The sequence below is a fragment of the Crinia signifera genome, chromosome 1, assembly GCF_055691185.1.
Source record: "Crinia signifera chromosome 1, ASM5569118v1, whole genome shotgun sequence".
NCBI lineage: Eukaryota > Metazoa > Chordata > Amphibia > Anura > Myobatrachidae > Crinia > Crinia signifera.
Genome location: NC_139217.1, coordinates 381,237,593 through 381,261,437, shown reverse-complemented (window position 1 = coordinate 381,261,437; position 23,845 = coordinate 381,237,593). Strand labels below are relative to the sequence as shown.

The 23,845-nt window shown below is 42.6% G+C and overlaps 1 protein-coding gene across 1 annotated transcript in view; it reads left to right on the top strand.

The window, feature by feature from the left end:
* The window catches only part of TAOK3 (TAO kinase 3), a 212,988-nt gene that overhangs the window by 155,740 nt on the left and 33,403 nt on the right, over positions 1-23,845 (top strand). Inside the window, exon 15 of the mRNA XM_083151479.1 lies at positions 22,624-22,860. Coding sequence (XP_083007605.1) covers positions 22,624-22,860 — 237 coding nt within the window. The remainder of the gene's footprint in view (positions 1-22,623; positions 22,861-23,845) is intronic.

Genomic DNA, 23,845 nt, shown 5'->3' with positions numbered 1-23,845 from the left:
CAATCGCCCTCATGTCCTGCCCGAACCTCGCTGCCTCCCTCTATAATGACACCCTATCTTCGGCATTGGACTCTGCCCTCCCTCCTCTATCCCCCTTCGATGCTCCAACCCCCAACCGTGGCACTCGCCTATCACCCGATTCCTTAAAAAGTGCTCTCGCACTGCTGAGCGCTTCTGGAAGAAATCACGCTCCCTTGCGGATTATCTCCATTTCAAATTCATTCTTTCCTCCTTCAGCTCTGCCCTTGCTCTGGCCAAGGAATCCTACTTTAAGTCCCTCATCCTTTCCCAATCATCCAATCCCCGCAGGCTCTTCGCCACCTTCAACTCCTTGCTCTCCCCCCCTCCTCCAGCTCTTCCGTCCTCCATCGTAGCCGCTGATTTTGCTACCTACTTTTCAACCAAAATCTCCTCTCTCAGGACTGCCATCACTGCTGCCATGACCTCACCCTCTCCCTCCTCCCCTCCCACATCTCCACTCCCCTCCTTCCAACCCCTGTCCTCATTTTACCCCACCACTGCTGCTGAAGTCCACTCTATCCTTCAATCCGCTTCTCCCTCCACCTGCCCGCTCGATCCTATCCCCTCCAATATTATCCGTCGTCTCAGTCCGTCAGTCTGCTCTCACCTGGCTCACCTCTTTAATCTTTCCCTATCCTCTGGGATCTTCCCTTCCTCCTTCAAACACGCTCTTGTCTCCCCAATTCTCAAAAAAACAAATCTGGACCCCAACTCTCCATCCAACTACAGGCCCATCTCCCTCCTCCCTTTTGCCTCCAAACTCCTAGAACATCTGACCTATAATCGTCTCCTAAGCCACCTTACTGCTAACTCCATTCTAGACCCCCTCCAATCCGGGTTCCGCCCTTTGCATTCCACTGAAACTGCCCTGACCAAAGTCACTAACGATCTACTATCGGCTAAATCCAAAGGCCTCTTCTCTATCCTCATCCAGCTTGATCTGTCGGCTGCCTTTGACACTGTTGACCACCCTCTCCTGCTCAACACCCACCGCTCCTTTGGCATCACTGGCACGGTCTTCTCCTGGTTCACCTCATACCTCTCCGATCGCTCCTTCTCCGTCTCCACTCCGAGCTTCTCCTCTCCTACTACCCCACAGCCAGTCGGTGTTCCCCAAGGGTCAGTCCTTGGCCCTCTCCTCTTCTCCCTCTACACCACCTCTCTGGGCACCCTCATCAGCTCCTATGGTTTTCATTACCACCTTTATGCTGATGATACCCTAATCTATCTCTCCTCCCCCGACTTATCCCCATCACTCCTGTCCAAGGTCTACGAATGCCTCACGGCCATCTCAGCCTGGATGACCCAACGCTTCCTGAAACTAAACATGGCTAAAACTGAACTTCTAATCTTCCATCCCCCGAACATCCCCTCTTCTCCCACGATCTCCATCAGCATTGGTGAAACCGAGATCACGTCCACCGACCAAACGCGCTGCCTCGGTGTCATCATTGACTCCTCACTCTTTCACCCCCTCACTCTTTCACCCCCCACATTCGTGCTCTCTCACAGTCTTGCCGCTTTCACCTACGCAACATCTCACGCATCAGACCATTCCTCTCCACTGACGCGACCAAAATTCTCATTCACTCTCTTGTCATCTCCCGCCTTGACTACTGCAACATCCTTCTCTCTGGGCTACCTCTCACCCGCCTCGCACCTCTCCAATCCATTCTTAACGCTGCTGCTAGGCTCGTCTTCCTCTCCCGCCGCTCTACCTCCGCCTCCCCCCTCTGTCTATCTCTTCACTGGCTCCCCATTCCTTTCCGAGTTCTCTTTAAACTCCTCACCACCACCTACAAGGCTCTCTCCTCCTCCACAGCTCCCTACCTCTCTTCACTGATCTCTATCCACACTCCCTCCTGTCCTCTTCGCTCCATCGCTGACCGCCGACTGACCGCTCACCTAATCACCTCCTCCCACTCCCGTGTCCAAGATTTCTCTCGCGCTGCCCTCCTGCACTGGAACAACCTCCCGCCACCCATCAGGCTATCTGATTCCCTTACCTCCTTCAAGCGCTCCCTCAAAACCCACTTTTTTCGACTAGCCTATCCCTCCTCCTAACCTCTTTTGATCCTCCTATCCTGCCTCCGTTCCCCTCCGTTCCTACTTATCCTATTGTATTTCGTTCGTCCACCCACCTATTTTTAGTATGTTAACTCTTATGAGCAGGGCCCTCCTTCCTCACGTACTCATCCTAGCTCATTACCTCACCTGTGCTCCTGTCCTGTCCTTCCCTTCCTCTACTTCATCTTCAGTCTCCTTGACAATTTTGACACCTACTTCTGAACTGATGCTGATTTTAGTTCTACCAGCTATACCCCTATTTATACTGTATCTTTCAACACACCCTGTACGTTACCTTGTAATTTGTTTTTTTGTTTGCTATGTACGGCGCTGCGGACACTTTGCGGCGCCTTATAAATAAACGTACTACTACTACTAAACCCGGGTTGCCCCTTATACAGAGGGCGACCTGGGTTATACGTTTTGGTGCTTTGACACTGCACCTTGACTCGGGTCGTTACGTCAGCAACCTGGCAATATAGCTGGTCTGATACTGGGTTTTGTTGTGCAGTAGAACCATCACTAAAGCGGTGAACATACTAAAATTTTGGTAATTGTTTAGTGGTTCATAACTACCAAAATGAAGGACAGCACAGTTAGGGCTACATGGTCACAGCTGTCACTTATAATGCACAGACTCGCACAGTTTAAGTCACTATTATCTTGCAGAAAATACAGTATATAGCAAATTGGTACAGTGTTGCTTGTGAAATGTCCCAGTGGAGTCCTTGAATTGCATCTTGACACCCAAATTAATAATTTTATGCAATATCTAGTAATGCAATGGCTTTAGTTTCTGTTAATTTTTTCAAATGGTGTAGGTATTTTCAGCCTGCGGCTTTGCTGTATACAGATTAGCTGTTGCATCATCAACAGCACTACAAATAACTTCACGTAATTGTTCCATAGTGCTAGTGATTGTAATTTACTTGGACCTTCTTGCTTTATAAACCATTTACCCCATTCTAGTTTGCAAAGGGAATAAATACGTTCCTCGTGAATTTCTGTCAAATTTCACTTTCTCTATGGTAGTGTTGTCCCATTGCCTGAAATTTGTTCACTATTTGGTATGGTTTTTACCAGTGTGTTAATGTTTGCGGTACAACAGTAATCACGTGCCTAATTCATAAAAATAAAAAAATCTCCACTATAAAACAATTTATTTATTGATTCATTTTTTAGTAGTGTATACCTTTTTGTTAGGCACCTAAAATAAATTGGGAAATTTAATGTCAATTTCAAAAACATGCATTTTTACCATAATGCAAAATGTAAGGCACATAAAGTAATTTGGTTTGGATTCGGGGGGGCAGAAGTTACCTTAGAGGTCCAAACTTTATGGTGATTTCTGCATAAACACCCTTGATGCTTCAAATTATCTGGATAAAGAAGCTTTGATTAGTAAATGGAATACATTGAAAAATCAATATTTAATAAACGAATTTGTCAGTCAAGATTGTACTCGCCCACGCTGCGGGCTCGGTGGCTCGCCACGCTATCTAAAATCAACTCCATGCCAACATGGATAGTGGGGGTATGAACTATCCATGTTGGCATGGAGTTAAGTTAGTTTATTTTAGATAGTTGTTGCGAGCGTAGAACCCGGAAGTAGCACGCTGGCGCCGTGAAACTACACAAGTACCGTCAAGACATTTTGTCAAATATTTATTTTGACATACACTCTTAAATAAAAAAAATCACATCTTAAAAAAATCTGAAATGTAAACAATTTTTTGCGTGACCTGAGGTTGAAAGACCCTGCAGTTAAAGCCTGTTCTACTTAAATTCTATGTATGTGGCAAACATTTTTACAAAATTTTTGTATGTAAATTGGTTGTTGGTATAATCCACTCATCCCTAAACCATTCCTCCGAAAAATAAAGCCTTTAAAATAGAAAACCATGCCGTTGTCTCAAATGATGAACAATCTGGATTATGCATTAATGTGTGTTTTAAATTTATGGGCGAGATGTGTACGAAGGTTGAAAAGTGATAAAATTAGAGCGTAACACAGTTCTAGCCAATCAGTTCCTAACTGCCATGTCACAGGCTGTTTGAAAAACGAAAGGAGGTACTTAGTGGTTTATCACCCACCAACTACCATTTTTTAATCATAGCCTCTGACATGGCAGTTAGGAGCTGATTGGCTGGCACTTATCACTCTCCATTTTATAATTTGTCAAGCTTAGTACATCTGGCCCAATATACTTTTTCATTAGAAAGTGTTTTTTTGTTGTTGTTTTTTTAAGCTTAAGTACGAGCTATAGGGAGGTATCAAATAAATATCAAATTTAGAAATGCATTTTACATTTATTGCCTTCTTGATATTTATATTAGCAACTGTTCGGGAAAGATCAGGTTCAGCTTCAAAGTCCCAGCACTTACTTTCCACAACATAAATAAAATAGTCTACTAATCACATACATACTAAACTTTTTATCTAAAATGTGCTTGCTTCACTTTCTACAAAAAAATAATATATAGTGATTGTGTCCTTGGAATAGTAGATGAAATATTGTGACTCATGCTTTTAAAATGTGCACTCTCTACTTGCTTTATTAGCTTACAAAGAATATATTTAAAACGAGCTATGTAACTTATACGGCCTACACACATGCCGATATTAAGGCATTTTCTAAGCGATTTTGCTTAGTTTGGCAAAGTCGCTTAGCAAATGCCCTCACATTGGTGTATGTGTGGGGGCTATATCGGCAGCAGTGCGCGTCCCCGCGCGTCTTTATCGCTGGCCGAGATTGATGGACAGTGTCCATCAATCTCGTCATCGCCAGGGTTCTCCCACCAGAGAACACTGGTGCTGTCTGCTCGCTTAGCACACAGAGCTGACAGCTCGCTCTGTGTGTGGGCTGTCAGCTCTGTGTGCTATGCGATAGCCTACCTAGCCGACCTAGCATAGCTAGGTAGCCCTGCACACATCGCTATGTGTGTAGGGCCCATTAGACTAGTTTTCAATAGATTTTTGTTTTATCATAAATAAAAAAAAATGCATTTATCCTTAGGGTGTTTTAATTTAAAAAAAAAAAAAATTGGTTTGTAACCACTTTCTTACCACTGAAGGAAGACCTTGATATGTACAGATAATCATGAACGGGCATTATTAAATTGGTTAATAATGATAACATTCCTTCATTTTAAAAGCAATATCATAAGATACCATGAGTCTCAACAGATACAAAGTTATTTATGTGAAGACAACATCTAACCACACAGTCTCTGGGTTAAGTAATAGGATTCTGCTTCTGTTTAGGACTCTGTGATGGGGAACCATGGCACTCCAACTGTTGTTAAATTACACATCCCAGCATGCCCTGAAATAGTTTTACTATTGGCCATTCTGAAACTTGCAGGGTATGCTGGGATGTGTAGTTCAATAACAGCTGTGGAGTGCCTAGAGCATCAATATTTTTTTTAAATTAAAACACCCTAAGGATAAATGCATTTTTTAATTGATAAATTTGGAAAAAAATTATTAAATTAAGAGAATATGAATATATATATATATATATATATATATATATATATATAGTCTGCCATTTATTCTTGTGTTCAATTATATAACAGAGGACATGGTTGTGCTTTTCATTGTCCACATGTTTTCTGATTGGCAACCGCTAGCGCTGTTTTTGCCTGTCACTTTGACCATAATTTGATTTGGTCCAGGACCACCAACCCAAGTCATCCCTGATAGAGCCTTGCAGCACCCCTGGATTCCAAGTCACACCGTTTGGGAATCACTGCCTTACTCTTTTGCAGTCTGATATTTTCAGTTGGCAAAATGCCTTGGAAAAAGATAGTGGTAAAGTTGCCCAAAAATTCAGCTTTTAACTATCATTTATCTAGCACAGCGGTAGATGTATGATGGTGCGCTGTGACTTATGCACATAGCGCTCCTTTAACTGCATACTTTAATGTTTTTACAAATGAGTTAACAGTGCACTTAATGTGTGCTAGGGGCAGCCCACAGCTTACACCAGGAAGCCACGCTCTTGTTAGCAGCTCAGGCAATGTATTATAGCCTGTCAGTCTTAAAAGCTGCTCTGTTCCTCTTAGCCAGCCACGGGCCTCCGTGATCTTTTCCAAGCAATAGGAACAGTGCTATCCCTGCTGCTGGCTCTAGTCTGCACTGGAGATCTTGCGACAATAGCGAGATCTTGCACAGGCTCGGTAGGGTGGAGTGCGGTTATAGTTAAATGCTGATTGGATGCTTGATAATCCCAGTGGTGTATCATTTTCTTCTAATAGGGCCTACGCAGTGGCAATTTTCAGGCATTTTCTAAGTGATTTGACTTAATTTGACTAAATCGCTTAGAAAATGCCCCTACATTGCTCCGGTGTAGGGCCATAGTGATGCGCATCCCCACTGCCCGGTAATTAAGATCCATCATGCTGAATAAATCAAGTTAGATCATCTATTTCCTTTTGAGGATTATTTTGTTTTTGCTGCTTTGCAATCCAACTAACGCCGCCTGCCAAATACCACTGCAGGCCTGCGAATGGATGTTTTTGCATAAACATTTATTCCCAGCCTTTGAATGATTTCAGAAGCTCTCGCTAATTTAAGGCACTCAGATTAGTGGCGCCCTGCTCCATGAACAGGGTGGGCAGCTGACATCCAGTAACGTCAACTGCCCTTCCACGGAAGGCACGAAGCCATAGCGTTTCTGTGGGTGCCCCCGCTGCGATCGCCTCGGAGACTATGAAAGTCTCCGAGGGCTCCTGCAGAGAAATTTGCATATGCGCGGGCGCAGATCCTGAATATCAGACGCCGTTGCGAATTCCAAACTTGGCATTCCAAGCAGAGTGAGGGCCATTATTTCTAGACTGTGATTTTGGTGACGTTCCCTTTTTGTCCCTTTATTAACATAGAAACATAGAATTTGACGGCAGATAAGAACCACTTGGCCCATCTAGTCTGCCCCTTTTTTAAACATGTTACCTCAAACCATATTTGATCCTTATTTTTTTGTAAGGATATCAATATGCCTATCCCAAGCATGTTTAAATTGTACTACTGTATTTGCCTCTACCACCTCTGATGGGAGGCTATTCCACTTATCTACTACTCTTTCTGTGAAGTAATTCTTCCTCAAATTTCCCCTGAATCTTCCTCCCTCTAGTTTCAGTGCATGTCCTCGTGTTCTGCTGCTCCTCTTCCTGTGAAGAATGTCTCCCACCTGTACCTTGTTAAAACCCTTGATATATTTGAAAGTTTCTATCATGTCCCCCCTTTCCCTTCTCTGCTCTAAAGTATACATATTAAGATCTTTTAGTCTTTCCTGGTACGTTTTGTGATGTAGGCCATGCACCATTTTAGTTGCCCTTCTTTGTACAGTCTCTAATGTATTTATATCCTTCTGGAGATATGGCCTCCAGAACTAACACAATACTCTAGATGAGGTCGTACCAATGACCTATACAGTGGCATTATTACTTCTTTCTTTCTACTGCTGATACCTCTCCCTATGCAACCAAGCATCTGACTTGCCTTCTTCATTGCTTTGTTACATTGCCTACCTGCCTTTAAGTCCCCTGAAATAGTGACACCTAGATCCCTCTCTTCCTCAGTAGTTTCCATTATAGTGCCATTTATACTATATTTAGTCTTTGGATTTTTGCAACCCAAGTGCATGATTTTGCATTTTTTGGCATTAAACTGTAGTTGCCATGCTCTTGACCATTCCTCTAATCTACCTAGATCATCAATCATTTGTTTTACCCCTCCTGGTGTGTCTACCCTGTTGCATACCTTTGTGTCATCTGCAAAAAGGCACATTTTACCCTCAATTCCATTTGCAATATCACCAATAAAGATATTAAAAAGCACTGGTCCAAGTACAGATTCCTGGGGTACTCCACTTGTAACCTTTCCCTCCTTTGACTGTACTCCGTTTACTACAACTCTCTGTTTTCTGTCCTGCAACCATGCTCTTATCCATTCAACTATCTTAGAATCCAATCCCAAGCTTTCAAGTTTATTTAACAGTCTGCGATGTGGGACAGTGTCAAAAGCCTTACTAAAGTCTAGATAAGCTACATCTACAGCCCCACCTTGATCTATTACTTTAGTCACCCAGTCAAAAAAGTCAATAAGATTTGTTTGACATGATCTTCCCCCAGTAAACCCATGCTGTTTTGGATCCTGTAAATTGCTGGTTTTGAGATATTGTACAACTCTTTCTTTTAAGAGTGTTTCCATCAATTTCCCTACTACTGATGTAAGGCTCACTGGTCGATAGTTGCTTACCTCTTCTTTGCTTCCACTTTTGTGCAGTGGGACTACATTCGCTGTTTTCCAGTCCTCTGGGATTACTCCAGTAGCTAGTGACTGGTTGAATAATTCTGTTATTGGTTTTACCAGCTCCCCTTTGAGCTCTTTTAGTATCCTTGGATGTATCCCATCTGGCCCCATTGATTTATCCACTTTCAGTTTTGAGAGTTCTGTGAGGACTTTCTCCTCTGTAAATGTACTTGTTTCTCCCTCAGTTTTCTGACTATACTTGCAACTTAATTGTGGCCCCTTCCCCTCTCTTTCAGCAGTGAATACTGAGCAGAAATAATTGTTAATATTATCTGCTATTACATTGTCCCCCTCAAGAAAACTTCCACTCTCTGTCTTTAGTCTTATTATTCCACTTTTTGTTTTTCTCCTTTCACTTATATACCTAAAAAAAAGTTTTTCCCCCTTTACCCACTGATTGGGCCATTTTCTCTTCAGCCTGTGCTTTTGCACATCTGATTACCTTCTTAGCCTCCTTCTGTCTAACAAGATGCACCTCTTTGTCCTCATTCTTCTGCGTCTTCTTAAATTTCTTAAAGGCCAACATTTTTGCTTTCACAATACTTGCTACTTCTTTTGCAAACCACAATGGCTTCCTTTTTCGTGTGTTTTTCCTAACTCTTGACACAAAATTGATAAACGAGGTACCATTTTAAACATTAAGTTCTCTGCTTCTGAAGAATTGTTAATTTAGAATTGCATATTGTATTTGTTTACAAATCAAAATTAAAAACTGCCTTTTGGCCCATTCGCACGTGAAATTTTCTCATGGCAACTTTTTTTTGCTTAGGGTAATAGTGTGAATAGGATGTAGTTCATTGGTTGAATATATGTTCTGTTATAACCTCTGGCCATTAGGTCAAAACTTTGCTTGGTACTTGTGAGTTATCTGGGCGTCCGATTTTTTGATTGTATGCCTTAAGTTAAGGCATACAATCAGATGCGATGCGATATCGCATCGCATCGCATGCGACCATCGGATGCGATGACCCGATTTTTCCATAGGAATCAATGTTAAAATGGACTGAGTCCATTTTAACATGGAATTCAATGGGAAAAAGGGGTCCTTTTCATACCCCTACTATCCAAGTGGGCATGGAGTTGGATATAAACCTGTGGCGAGCGTAGCGAGCCACCGAGCCCGAAGCGTGGCGAGCCCGGCGAGGGGACGGCATGGAGTTGGATATAAACCTGTGGCGAGCGTAGCGAGCCACCGAGCCCGAAGTGTGGCGAGCGAACGGTATTCCGTGTCCCCTCACGGGGCTCGCTACGCTCGCCACGCTTCGGGCTCGGTGGCTCGCTACGCTCGCCACAGGTTTATATCCAACTCCATGCCCACTTGGATAGTAGGGGTATGAAAAGGACCCCTTTTTCCCATTGAATTCCATGTTAAAATGGACTCAGTCCATTTTAACATTGATTCCTATGGAAAAATCGGGTCATCGCATCGCATCGCATCCGATGGTCGCATGCGATGCGATGCGATGTCCCGATCCGACCCGATTTAAAAATCGGACGCCCGGATAACTCACAAGTACCCTTTGCTTTGTTAAATCTTTGTCCAAAATGTCCCTGTCAACAGGCAAAAGGTATGTTTAATTAGGTGAAAAAGCATTGTGGATTTGCCATGTCTGGAATTTAATGACAAACTTTGTGGGACCATCAGTTACTGCTTTAGCTTGTGTGAGGAAAACTGTTGCATCACCTATGTTGATGCTTGTATGACCTTTTTATGAACCTTTTTTGAAGTCCAAGTTCTAATCTATTAAAAAATATATTTTGGTTGTAATAAAGCTAAAACTGTATATGCCATGTTCAAGAGGGGGTCTACATTTGTTTTTTTCCCTCAGAACTTTCACTGACTTACCATCTTACAAGCCAATGAAAAAGTGTTTGCTGTAGGGCTGGAGAAACCTCAGGAGTTGAGGTGGCAGTGTGCTCACGAAAAATTGACTGTACTTATTAATGTCACTTTTTAGCACCGAGTCCTTAATACCTCTTTTACACCAAAATACCTGGACCCAGCTTAATACCCCATTTACACAGTACTGTGACCCAGGTCGGCGCCGTTTACATTGCACCTGGGTCAGCCCTGCTTTTCCCTATGGATGACATTAAAAATGTCCATTTTAGGACAGATAAACTGCCATCCAACCTTCCCTCAATGATTTAAAATGAAAAGACATGACTAGTTAGCATTGAAAAATGTTGGTTTGTTTATTTTGTAAAATATTTTTCAATGTGCCCCCCCCAGCCCCCCCCCCCCCCCCCCCACCACACACACACACACACAAAAAAAGCTAATTATATAAATTATACTGTATCCAATTATCTGTGTGCACTGCCCGTATCCCTCCTGGCTGCTGTCTTTTGCCACTGCAGCGCACTGTGGAAAGGCGTCCAGCACTTCTGGTATCCTTTCAGCACTTGGGACCATTTACACTGTCCACGACCCAGGTCCAACCAGTGTTCAACCCTGGTCAGGACCTGGGTAGGAGACCAGTGTTACTGGACCTGGGTTGGCCCCTTTTACACCAACGCTGACCTGGGTCCAACCTGGGTTATGCCTTGGTGTAAAAGGGGTATAAGTAGAGTATATATTCTTATATTAAATAATGTCTCCCATGCACTATTGGATTACCAGAGTGGTTCCCAAACTGTTTTGAAGCACCCCTAGGCCTAAATATTTAGTCAATTGTGATTTTTTTTTTCATTATGGAGTGAGGAACAAGTTTTCTGTTTGACACATTTTATGATTGGCAGCCAATAGCACTGGTTTTGCCTATTGCATGGACCGTAAATATTTACATTGTTTTTTTTTACCTCTCCACATCATTGGACTGAGTTGTCAAACAGTGGAGAACTTGTCCATATCAGCCAAGTGACTATAAGGTAGCATGTATGGTGTACGTTATATAAAATCAAAGGTAGAAGCTGATTGGTTGGTAGTGGCAAGTTCTCCACTGTTTTCACAGATTAATACATCATGGGGAGATTCCTGCTATATTTCCAAACAATGTGGATAAATCGCTTAGATATGAAGCACAAATCACTATGTGTGTGTGCGTGCCCCATAGCGATGCATGGCCAGCATGCATCGCTATTACCTTTTATAGATTATTCAAGCATCTAGTCAGATGGCTTAGCAAGAAACTGCAAATATTCCGTGTTATAAGCACAAATCTCTTGTTCAAATCTTTCAGTGTGTATGTGAGATCTAGAGTGTGGGAAATCTCCCAAACTAAATTGCTCAGAACACATCTCTTTCTCAAATCTGTGTGTATGACCATTAGTCTTCTACATCCTCACAACCTGTTTACATTTGGTAATTCTGAAACTTAACCATTAAAAAAAGAAAAAACCTTTTATCTTTATATAAAAAAAAAGGTTCTTAGCAGGGTTTCAATACTATCTGTTCTACTTCCATCATCAAGGATGTGAGTGATCTAACTTGTAAACAAAGAGAAAAAATAATTGGTACAATGTTCCATGGACTATATGACACATGTAGAGCAGTGATTTTCAACCTTTTTACCTTGTGGCACACTAAATACGATTTTAAAATTGCGAAGGCACACTATGAAATTCCCACAGGAAAAAAAAAACTATTGGCCCCTATATAAAAAACATCACATGGGTCACCACATGTAACAAAGATAACATACATTGGCTCTTTACATGAAAAGAATGGACCGGAAAAACAGTTGAACTGGTGATGGCTGTAAACTTGTTTGGGCATCTCTAGATCTGGGAGCACACTTGACAACAGCTCAAGGCATACTAGTGTGCCATGGTATAGTAGTTGAAAAACACTGATGTAGAGTCACTGGAAAGTGGTGAAGGGCCATTCTGTAATGCTGAATAGGGTTACTTACCACTAACTACTTACAGTACAACCATTATCACCTGTTTTTGTAAACCTGTTATATACATTGGATACATCTATACCTCCTTAGTTCTGTTTCTTATAGTGCACCCACGATTGTTTTCAAACTTGCATAGGAGTTTTAAAAGGGCTTTAATTACCTTGGCAGGAATTGGTGGAATTACATATAGGTCCAAATTATAGAAGTTTGTGAACTGTTGTACGTAGTTGAGCTGTTCTTTGTGCTATGGCTGTCAAAGGAAATCTGAAGATTAAATTATGTGATTTCTTAAGTTTTGTTTTTAATCACACTGCTCTAGAGCAGGGGTGCTCAACTATTTTACCCTTACACCCAAGTGCCCGAACAGCCTAGCGTGCCCCAACTACTCGAGCACCTAAATAACCAGGCATTCCCAAACACCTGTGTGCCCAAGCATCTGAGTCCCACAGATCTTTAGCTGTGTCTTCTGATCTTCCCTGCAGCAAGGAAGATCAAAAGATGCAGATAAAGATCTGCGGGAGTGAAGAAGGCAGAAAAATCGCCTCAGCCACCTACAAAGCAGTGAGATGGGTCCGTAGCAGGTGGTATTGACTGCAAAAGCTAATCCCTACACCTGAGGTGTAAATAAGTAGGCCCACTAAGGTGGCACAAAAACTGTTTTTACCTGGCAGAGTGAAGTCATACAGTCATACCACACCAAACCATTCCAATAAAAAGTAAATATACCAGGCAGGCATCCTTATGATGGCTCTAATTTTGACAACAAATGTATTCGCCATGGTGCTGAGAGTTTTACAGGTAGAAGACGGTTGGTAAAAAAAAAAGTACACTTTGGGTACTTTCTATTCTCCGCACTGTGAATAGTGCTGGGAGAGAGCTCCTGGATCTATTCTAATGAGTGCCCTGCTATCTCCAACTAGAGGTTTTCAGGGTGCAAGCAGAAATCCATCAAAACTAGGGCAGCGATTCTGTTTTGTGCACTTATGCAGTACAGACAACGTCAAGGGAGGCACTTGTGTCGAAAAAAGGTACTCGTAACACCCACCCACGAGTACCAGCATTCTTCAACTTAGCTGACTACAATAGCTCAGGGAGATCTCTCCTGACGCTATTCACAGTGCTGAGAATTGAATCGACCCCATTGAGTTTATTCAATCCCATAATGCATTACATGTCCTTATTGACGTGTTAACATTTCTTTTAAGCAAGTTGGTATTTGGTTATAAGAACTGCAATTTATTTGGTTAGGCCCTAATTTTAAAATCTAACTTTGCACGGGTTAATCTTTAAAATATTTATTAATTGTAAATAAAGCACTACCTATTAGTGGTGAAATTCTAATATAATTTAGGGATTGACCAATTTTTGTAAAATCTAGGCGCTTAAATTCAAGCCAGACCATCATCCTTTACTAAAATATGAGTTTGGCCCTTATTCTGGTTCACTCAAAGTCAAATTCAAATAGACAAAACCATGTGCACTGCAGATGTAACATGGGCAGAGAGATTTAGATTTGGAAAATGCTGATTTTAGTATATTTTACACGGCAATATAGATCTCACTTTGAAGTAAAAACCCACTCAAATCTAATTCTCTCTGCACAAGTTACATCTTTTTTTTCAACAAAAAGCACCATAGGGCTTATTTTTGGGGTAGGGCTTATTTTATGTCCACCTTTAATTACATGCCCCCAGTCCTCTTAATATGGTAACATGCCCCCATTCCTCCTTTCAATATCATACAGTAGGGTAATGCTCACCAACAAAGAATTCTTATAACTACGCCAGAGCTTCTTCTTGGCTGCACGCCACTGCTCTCCTGGCTCCCTCTGGCTGCTGCAGCCACGTGATGTGCGCGGTGACTTCACGCGCTGCCCGCAGTGCATCCCTGGGACCGGGAGCTGTCCGGGAGTGGAAGCCAGAACGGTACCTTACAAGCAACCTGGGGGGGCTGAGGAGGGGGTGAAAATGGGCTAGAATTTACGGTAGTGACCTCACTATGGAATTTTTAATAGGGCTTATTTTCGGGGTAGGGCGTCTTTTAGACCAGTGTCCAAAATCAAGGGTAGGGCTTAATTTTGGGGTAGGGCTTATTATCGGGGAAACATGGTATTACTGATTTTTTTGTTCAGAAGAAGTCAAAGATTGGCCAGTGTAGCCTGAGCACATTGAATGAACAAGAAAGATGTGCTTGTTTGGAAAAACTTTTAAAGTGAAAACAATTTCAGTAGTGGAGTAAAATGATTTCCTGTTTTAGCTTCTTTTTTTTTTTTTGTAACAATAAAAAAATGTGACCATATTAAACTTTTTCCTGCTCTGCTCTCTTTATGGTACTTCTGGGGGTTATTCAGATCTGATCGCTGGGCTGTCAATTTACAAGCCGGATGATTATTGATCGAACCGCAAGCCGTTTGCAAGTTGATTGACAGGAAGTCAGCGCTTGGTGGTGATAACTGGCGGTTTTCTGGGAGTGTCGGGGAAAACACAGGCATACTCTTCGATCAGCTTGTTTATATTGCACCGCCTGAGTAGGTCTTGGGTTAGGTACAGACTGCACACAGTGGAAAAATCCATTACGATGGTGAGTTGCGAATAGGTTTGCAGTTAATTACCGATCTGCAACATTTTCGTAAGCCTTTCGCAGCCTTGCGCAGGGTGGGATTTCACTCTGGCGGGTCAGCGGCTATGAAAGTTAGCAGAGAAGCAATCAGTTCTGAATAAACCCCCTATGTTCATCATAATGGTTAGAGACATTGGGCATCATAAAAAAATGGAGATTTGTAGTTCGAATTTATGTTTTTCACGTTGCGTCCACAAAATTTTCTTTGGGGTTTTTTCCATAAAATTCCTAACCTATATTTTTATAGTACATGAATTTTCCATGGAGTTGCCTGTGTTACACGGGTGGCACAACCTGCAATTGGTTTCTTCATGCTCCCTAGCATAGGAAGAATGATTTCCTGTTTTAGCTTCTTTTTTTTTTTTTGTAACAATAAAAAAATATGACCATATTAAACTTTTTCCTGCTCTTTACCTCTGCTCTCTTTATGGTACTTCTGGGGGTTATTCAGATCTGATCGCTGGGCTGTCAATTTACAAGCCGGATGATTATTGATCGAACCGCAAGCCGTTTGCAAGTTGATTGACAGGAAGTCAGCGCTTGGTGGTGATAACTGGCGGTTTTCTGGGAGTGTCGGGGAAAACACAGGCATACTCTTCGATCAGCTTGTTTATATTGCACCGCCTGAGTAGGTCTTGGGTTAGGTACAGACTGCACACAGTGGAAAAATCCATTACGATGGTGAGTTGCGAATAGGTTTGCAGTTAATTACCGATCTGCAACATTTTCGTAAGCCTTTCGCAGCCTTGCGCAGGGTGGGATTTCACTCTGGCGGGTCAGCGGCTATGAAAGTTAGCAGAGAAGCAATCAGTTCTGAATAAACCCCCTATGTTCATCATAATGGTTAGAGACATTGGGCATCATAAAAAAATGGAGATTTGTAGTTCGAATTTATGTTTTTCACGTTGCGTCCACAAAATTTTCTTTGGGGTTTTTTCCATAAAATTCCTAACCTATATTTTTATAGTACATGAATTTTCCATGGAGTTGCCTGTGTTACACGGGTGGCACAACCTGCAATTGGTTTCTTCATGCTCCCTAGCATAGGAAGAATGTGGCCAACCGGTTTTGTTTTTAAGGATTGGCTTGTTAATGAACAGTACAATTCATCTTTGTTCTTATTGCATTCAACAAAACATGGCATGTTGGCTGTAATTGTAGTTGAGATTCCACACACTAGTCTATAGTTTGGTATTGAATTAGTGGTCACACAATTTCTCTTTTTCTTCTCTTGTGTAGTGAAATGACCAATCTGATACGCTGAACAAAATGTAACATATAAGCATACTCCATTTTAATACTGGTTTTCTATTTGACTCTAAAATGAGCCACTGCCTTATCTCACATCAGAAATCAGTAGAGGCCTTGGCCATTATGAGCTTTTCTCGTTTTAGATATACAGTGGACCATGACCATTATACAGCTGTAGCCACGCTCATCCATGCCATGGGTGGCTACACCTGTATATAGGACATACAGTACGGTGTATACTAATAATCTGTGGCTGTCTGTTTAGACACCTTCTCCTTCCTAATGGTTTTAGTGAAGAATATATGAAACCTAATACATTTCATGTTTAGGCTGCATGTTCAGCGGACGCCAGTTGATGTCACCCGTCATTGTGTTTGTGCTCCATAGTTCGTCCAGAGCACTGCCAATATAGTTAGTGAATAGTGGGGGTTATTCTTGTTGATTCCCTTGGATGCAAATTCACATCCTTGCGAGTCAACCAGATCCCGCCTTGTGTCCCACCATTCCCACGGCGTGTATGTTCAAACGGCATGCGAATGGATGTTTAATATGAACATCAATTCGCAGCCTGCGGGGGAACACCCACATCATTTGATGGTTTCCGAACATCGAATGATGTGGAACGTGCACGCAGATGTAAGGTTGCTCAGAGCAACCTTACATCTGCTTGAGCAGCTGACTGACTGATGTCAGCTGCCTGCACCCGCATCATTGGCCCATTAGCATGAGAACGCCCATGAAACGCTGGGCATTTCCATGTGTTAATGGATCGCCCCGCCCATCAAATGATGTGGAACATGCATGCAGATGTAAGGTTGCTCAGAGCAACCTTACATCTGTGTGCACATTCTGAGGGAAGTTGGCGGGCAGCTGACATCCAGTGATGTCAGCTGCCCGTACCCACATCATTGGCCCATTAGCATGAGAACGCCCATGAAACGCTGGGCATTTCCATGTGTTAATGGATCGCCCCGTCGGCCCACACCACCCTCCACTCGCAAGCTTGTTCGCCAAAACATCGGACTCCTTGTGAATGAAGGGGTCCGTACGAACGGACCCGAATAAGGTCCAGTGTGTTAAGGTTGAGTATCCCTTATCCAAAATGCTCGGGATCAGAAGAATTTTGGATAAATGATTATTTCATATTTTGGAATATTTTTATATTTTTAATGAGGTATCTTGCATTTATGCTACATATCATTTTCCCAGTAGTGCCAATTACAGATGTATCCAGGAGATTTTTAGCCCCCAAAAAAGTACATTTTGGAGACTGGAATAATTTGGATAAGGGATACTCAGCCTTTCTGTCACAAGCTTTTCTTGTGTGGGAGACTCAACCTGTGTTTTACTATTTAACATAGGAACATGGTTAATCACTGTATAGGCACATACTCTACACCACACATTGGCCCTTATTCTGATCGGTGCGGCCCGATCAGAATATGCGGCCGCAACCGTGCAGGCGAATCCCCGCCTTCCATACGGATCGCCACCTGCCGTCCGTATGCGGATATGTGGCGATCCGCATGAAATTGGACGGGGATACGCCTCCTCCATGGTGGGAGCAGCCCCTGCATTCGATGGTCGCCGAACATCGAATGCAGGGCCGCACGCTCCACCAGGTCCCGCAACACAAGACCACACGGACACTTGTCCGTGTGAAATCATGTATAGAGGCGGGCAGCTGACATCCGGCGATGTCAGATGCCCGCCCCGTACACACGCGTCACGGCCTCATTACCATGCATACGCCCCGCGTTTGCATGGGAACGCCCATGAAACGGGGGGCGTATGCATAGGGTAATGAGGCTAAGTAGCCCCTCACGCCCCTCTACGCCCCCTGTGCGGCGTATAAAGAATCCGTGCGGCGAAATCGCCTGCACATGCGCAGAGTGACCTCTGCACATGCGCAGACGATCAACATCGGCGGTCCGTCCGCATGCGGGAATTTCCGCACCGATCAGAATAAGGGCCATTATACCTTCTACTACACTGATAGTGTACATAGCTTTCTATAACCTAGAGGCTCGGTAAGCTTGCTTCTATAGAGATACAGTGGATAGGACGTTTGTGCATTGTAACATCCAGCAATCACAGAGTTCAATTTAAGAGACAAGGCGGCCTTTAAGATCCAGGTGTTTCTGTAAAGCAACAGCCACACTGCATGTTATTGGTTTTGTCTATGACAGATGTTTAGTCTTGTGCATACAGCAACACATGACACTGATCTGGAGGAATGCCCTTCTGCTTATACATTAACAGAAAGCCTTCTTGATGCATTGATGTTGCATTGGTTTTTGGGGGGTATATTATTGGCATATAGTTTCAATACCTCTCTCTCTTGCGAAAGGTGTAGAACGGACTGTGTGTGTGTGTCCGTGTGTATAGTGTTACATTTTTACCTATAATGCAACAGTGGGACCACATTAATAAAATAATGTACGGTGTGAGTGTTTTACATATTGTGCTGTCTGTTAGTGACTGTTTTTTAATGGTGCATGTGCCGTTGATGACTTCACATATGGCATGTTCAGTGCATAGTAAGCACTATTGTCATTCTGTTTTTTACCACTTTAAGATTTATTTTTGCATCAGCACCACTTTGTACACTGTTTCATTGATTATAGCGTTTGGAACATTTGTATGTGATGGAGATGACAATAAATGCTCAGTTAAATTAAAAGAAACTATTTTGTTGCTGTTTTTTTTTTTTTAACGCCAAAGCTGCAGTGGAAAGTCAGGGTAAGACCAAACAATGTATTTTACATTAATGCTTTTTATCTGAAAATCTCAAATTTGGATAGGATTTATTTATAGCTGTTGCACAGTTTGGATGTCCGTTCTCCCCCATACCAGTCTGTGTGTCTTGCCTTTTAAATGTAGCAAATATTTGGGCCCATCTACTATTGCTGTCCCTTTTTAAGAGTGTTTGGGGGATATACTATTTGCAGCTGTAATCAACCATCGCTAATGGATCCCCCCACGGGCTATGCAATTAGCCCTATAACCCAACACCTATCTGAGGATTCAGGCATGTGAAGCAGAACCCTCAAAGACTTGTTTTTCGACCAATAACACACAGTTCGGCATTTTATCATGGATCCTGTGTTTAAACCCGATCGCCACCTAATTACTGGTCAACAAAGCTTCAACTTCACTCTGCGCCACTGGTCCAGGAGCCAAGGAACTGCCACGGTTTTTGTCACTTGACATTGCAAATGTGAGTGAGGACTTGCATTGGCCACGTTATTAGTGGTTTAAATCTGTATATATTATCAATTATTCACCTGGGTACCATCTGGGAGTCCATTTGTGGTATTTGCATGCCCAACATTTGCAAAAGAATCCAATTGTAATGAATGATTGATTGTTACTGTGTAAAATATTTAAGCTCCATTTTATAAAAGCAGTAAGGAGGCATTTCAGTTGTATTGCATGTCCCCTGCTGGCTTTCTAAATGAATGGGCATTTATCAGAGCTATATAATTCTTGCTCTGATCTGAATAGTTGGATTTAGCTGTTTAAACAACTTAACCTGGAACTGCAGGATGCTTTAAAAGAAAGGCAATTAAATAGCGCCCTCGCTCTTCCATTATTTGAATTTGGCTGATCGGGCCTGCATAAACAATCGAATTGCCCGCTAAAACCTCCACTCCACATATGCTTTTGTTTGCAGCTATAAACGGTTTTAATTTGCTAGGTTGGTTTGACTGTGGTGCATTGGACTAGAGATCTCCAATACAATGCTTATGTAGCTATTTTCCTAGATGGCATTAGATAAAAAAATTTAAGTAACAGTAAAAGTCACAGGGTGTACTATGGAAAGAGATCCACTAGTCTATATGTATCGTGTTAATGCTGCCCATACACTTGTGAGCAATTGTATACAATCTTTCGATTTCGACCAATTCTGGCCGATAAATCGAATGACTGTGCATTTTTAAGGGACTGTTCGACGCGATGTGCGGGCACACCGTTGAATATCGCGTCGATAGATATGTGCTGCGCATAATATCTATCGAATTGTAGGAGCAGTCACATGTGGTTTTTAACCACATGCGATCGCTCAAATACAATCCGTGGGTGGGGGGTGGAGGGGACGCATTCAGCGGTGTGGGGTTTGGGGAGAGGGGGCCCTAGGGATCGCTGGCGGTGTACGTGCGTCTCGTATCAGGGGGCGGCGGAGTAGTGTAGCGCTAGCAGTAGCACTTGCGGGCGGCGGGAGTCAGTGGTGGCGGGAGAATTGTTTAAAACACTGGGCTGCCCTGTGATTGGTTGAGAGAGCTCAGGCACACAGGGCAGCCCAGTGTTTTAAACAAATCTGCCGCCACCGCTGACTCCCGCCGCCCGCAAGTGCTACTGCTAGCATACACTACTCCACCACCCCCTGCCCGCCCTCTTCCAGCACCCGATGTGCCATCGGAAGATGGCATGCAACATCGGGTGCTGACTTTTGCGCCTAAAAATGTGATCGGATTCGATGGACATCGTACTTCGATGTCGCATCGAATCCAATCCCATAAGTGTATGGGCACCATAAGTGTTGTGGTGCAGAATGCTTCATGCAGTCATTATCCCCACCACTGACCTAAAACTTACAATGCGGACAGTTATATAGCATATAAAGAAAGGGCCATGGCATTTCTAAATGTTTTCTTTAGTTCTGGAAATGATGTACCTCACAGGTTATCAAAGTCGGTCCTTAGGACCCCACACAGTTATTGTTTTGCAGGTCTCCTCACAGAATCAAGTTAAATAGCTCCACCTGTGGATCTTTTAAAATGTCTGTCATTCAGTAATGAGTGCACCAGTCGGGTTACCTGGAAATCATGAATTTTGTGGGGTCCTGAGGACCGCGTTTGAGAACCACTGATTTATCTAGTTTGGTTTTGCTCCATCTTAGGTTGAAAAATATTTGGATTGTTACCATCCTTTTGCTCACTGTGTATGATTAGGGAGAAGTGAGTAATATGTTACATTTTTAATAGATTCAATAAAGACAATCCCTGACATTACTGTGATGATAAAATTTGGAAATAGTAAAATAGGCTCATAAATAAATCCATTATTATACATACATTCCATATAAAAATTGTGTTCACAAAAAGAAAAATGGTATTTTCAGTCCTAAATTTGGAAGAACGAGCTGTAGTAGCTTGTGCCGTTTCCTGGGTATGATCTTCACAAATTAACCTTGTACACACCATCCATTTTAAAGCTATAATCAAAATAAATATCTTATTGTTGCTTGTGACAACAAAAGTGAAAAAAAATCTCCACAAGCAAACGACCCAGGCATAATATGTTTATTTGCTTACTAATGGGGCATACACACGGGAAGATTTCTGTTTAATTTTGAAGTGATTTGGCCAAATCCCTTAGACATTAAACACAAGTCACTCCGTGTGTATGCCCCCCTGGAGATGAGCAGCTTCTCATTTCGCTATGTCATTATTATTTTTTTGCTGAACACAAATTTCCCATACCAAATCGCTCAGGGCAAATCTCTGTGTATGGGAGATATAGACTGTGGGCAATCTCCCACACTAAATTGCTCAGAACACATCTGTTGTTCAAATCTCCCTGTGTGTATAGGGACCTACACATGTAGAGATTTTCTGAGCGATGCTAGATCACTCAGAACGCTTGGCACACAGAGATGTGTGTCGGGGCCAGTGTTTTCTGGTGAGGACACTGGCCCTGACCAATTTAATATCCAGCATGTTGGAAATTAATCGCTGGCCGATACCAACGAGCAAGGCCGGGCATTACTATCTCTATGGCCCCTACACACGGAGCAATGTAATGGCATTTTCTAGATGATCTAGTGAGATCGCTTAGAAAATACCTGTAAATCGCTACGTGTGTAGGTCCCATAAGCTGTTCAATAAACTTTTAGGTGTGATGTTTATTTTCTTTTGCGTTGGATGGTTGTTACATGTGTGTTGCACGTAACAAGAAACATTTCTCTTAGAAAGTCTTTCATAAATAAGTTAACAATAGGCACTTTCTGCAAACATCTTTTCCCCCCTTTGCCTTTAATATAAGTCTTGGGTAAAATAAGGAACTGAATCTTTGTGTGCTTTAATAGGAAAGTGTGTGAATAATAAGTAGTGGTTCATAGCTGATTCCTGGTGCAAAGTGTACAGTTAAGGCTTCAAGCTTTGTTCATGAGAGTCCATGGTAAACTGGAGAATGACGTCTATAAAGTCACTTTCTTCCAGTGGAAAACCTCCCCCCCCCCCCCCTCTTTGTTTTGTGATGTGAAAGGGTATGCAATCTCACGTCTGTGTATAGCAAAACAATGTTTATGGCGGATGCTTTTGTGTTGTGCATGTAGATATCCTAATGTTTCCCCAGTTTCACCCTTTCAGTTTAGATCTTGCCTCCTACAGTAAAATCTTAATAACTAAACTGAGGGAGGCTTAATAAAGAAGTTTCTCCTATTGTCCATGACTTCTAGATAGTCTGTCTAAATATGTTGTTGTAAATACTCTTTCATAGGTTACAAGGCAGATCCATGAGCATGAGCAGGAGAACGAGTTGCGGGAACAGATGTCAGGATATAAGCGGATGCGGCGCCAGCACCAGAAGCAGCTGATCGCCCTGGAGAATAAGCTGAAGGCTGAGATGGACGAGCACCGCCTTAAGCTGCAGAAGGAGGTGGAGACTCATGCTAACAACTCGTCCATCGAGCTGGAAAAGCTTTCCAAGAGGCAAATCGTAGGCATGGATAAAGAGGTAAGCAGCCTAATTCTTGGCCATGACAATGCAACATTCATTATTTCAAGGTACATTTTAGATGCTATTTAAGCTAGTTTAAAATTTATGTAATTTTCATCTTTTCATGTCAGAAACCTTTTTGATTATTAATGGTGGCAAATTGTGAAAGTACATTGCTTTGTGTGAAATTGTAAATGAGCTGAAATGACCACAAAAACTGTGTCCTTTCCTGTCTGGTTTTTGCGGAATATTGTTTGGTTCTGTCTTTGACCAGAGTAAGAACATACAGGGCATCATATAGTGAGTAAATTGATTTATGATTGCACTGAACTTTCTATTACTAGTACAGATGGTGCAGGGACATACTGTAGGAAGTAATTGATCAGTCACATCCAACATTAATAGTCAAGTTGAAGGCTGGTGGATTGTATGGATGTTAGCTGAAAGACTGGTAGAAGAAAGGTGAAAATCCGGCTTATTGGTCTTAGAGATGATGCCGCATTGGACTATGAATAGCAGGATTTATTTGATTTTGTGGGTCAACCACTCTTGGTTGAAGGTGTCTAGTTAGACGTATATGCGCACAGTACCCCCCATCCCCCTCGTATGCTTCGCAGCGCTCACCTTGCTACGGGCACGGAGCCACACTGCGTTTGGCACACTATTATAATGTAACCAGATGCCCACTTAGATAGTAAAGGTCTATACACACTGGGTGATTATGCCCAGCGTGTATGGACAGCAATGATCGCTATGATCGCTGGGGGGAAAGCCGCTCAGTGCATACACACTGAGGGACTTTCCCCCTGCCCGGTCTTTGCCCTTGCTGTTGTGAGCGGCTTTAAGCTCAGTCGCCCAGTGTGTACAAACCAAGTTGGGCTGCATCCCAAAAAAACAGAAAAAATTCTCGAATTCACGACCAGTCAGATTGAATACACACAACATAAGATTATATTTCCAATCTTACACTTTATTGAAATTCAACCATTCCCAGAGCTTTTAC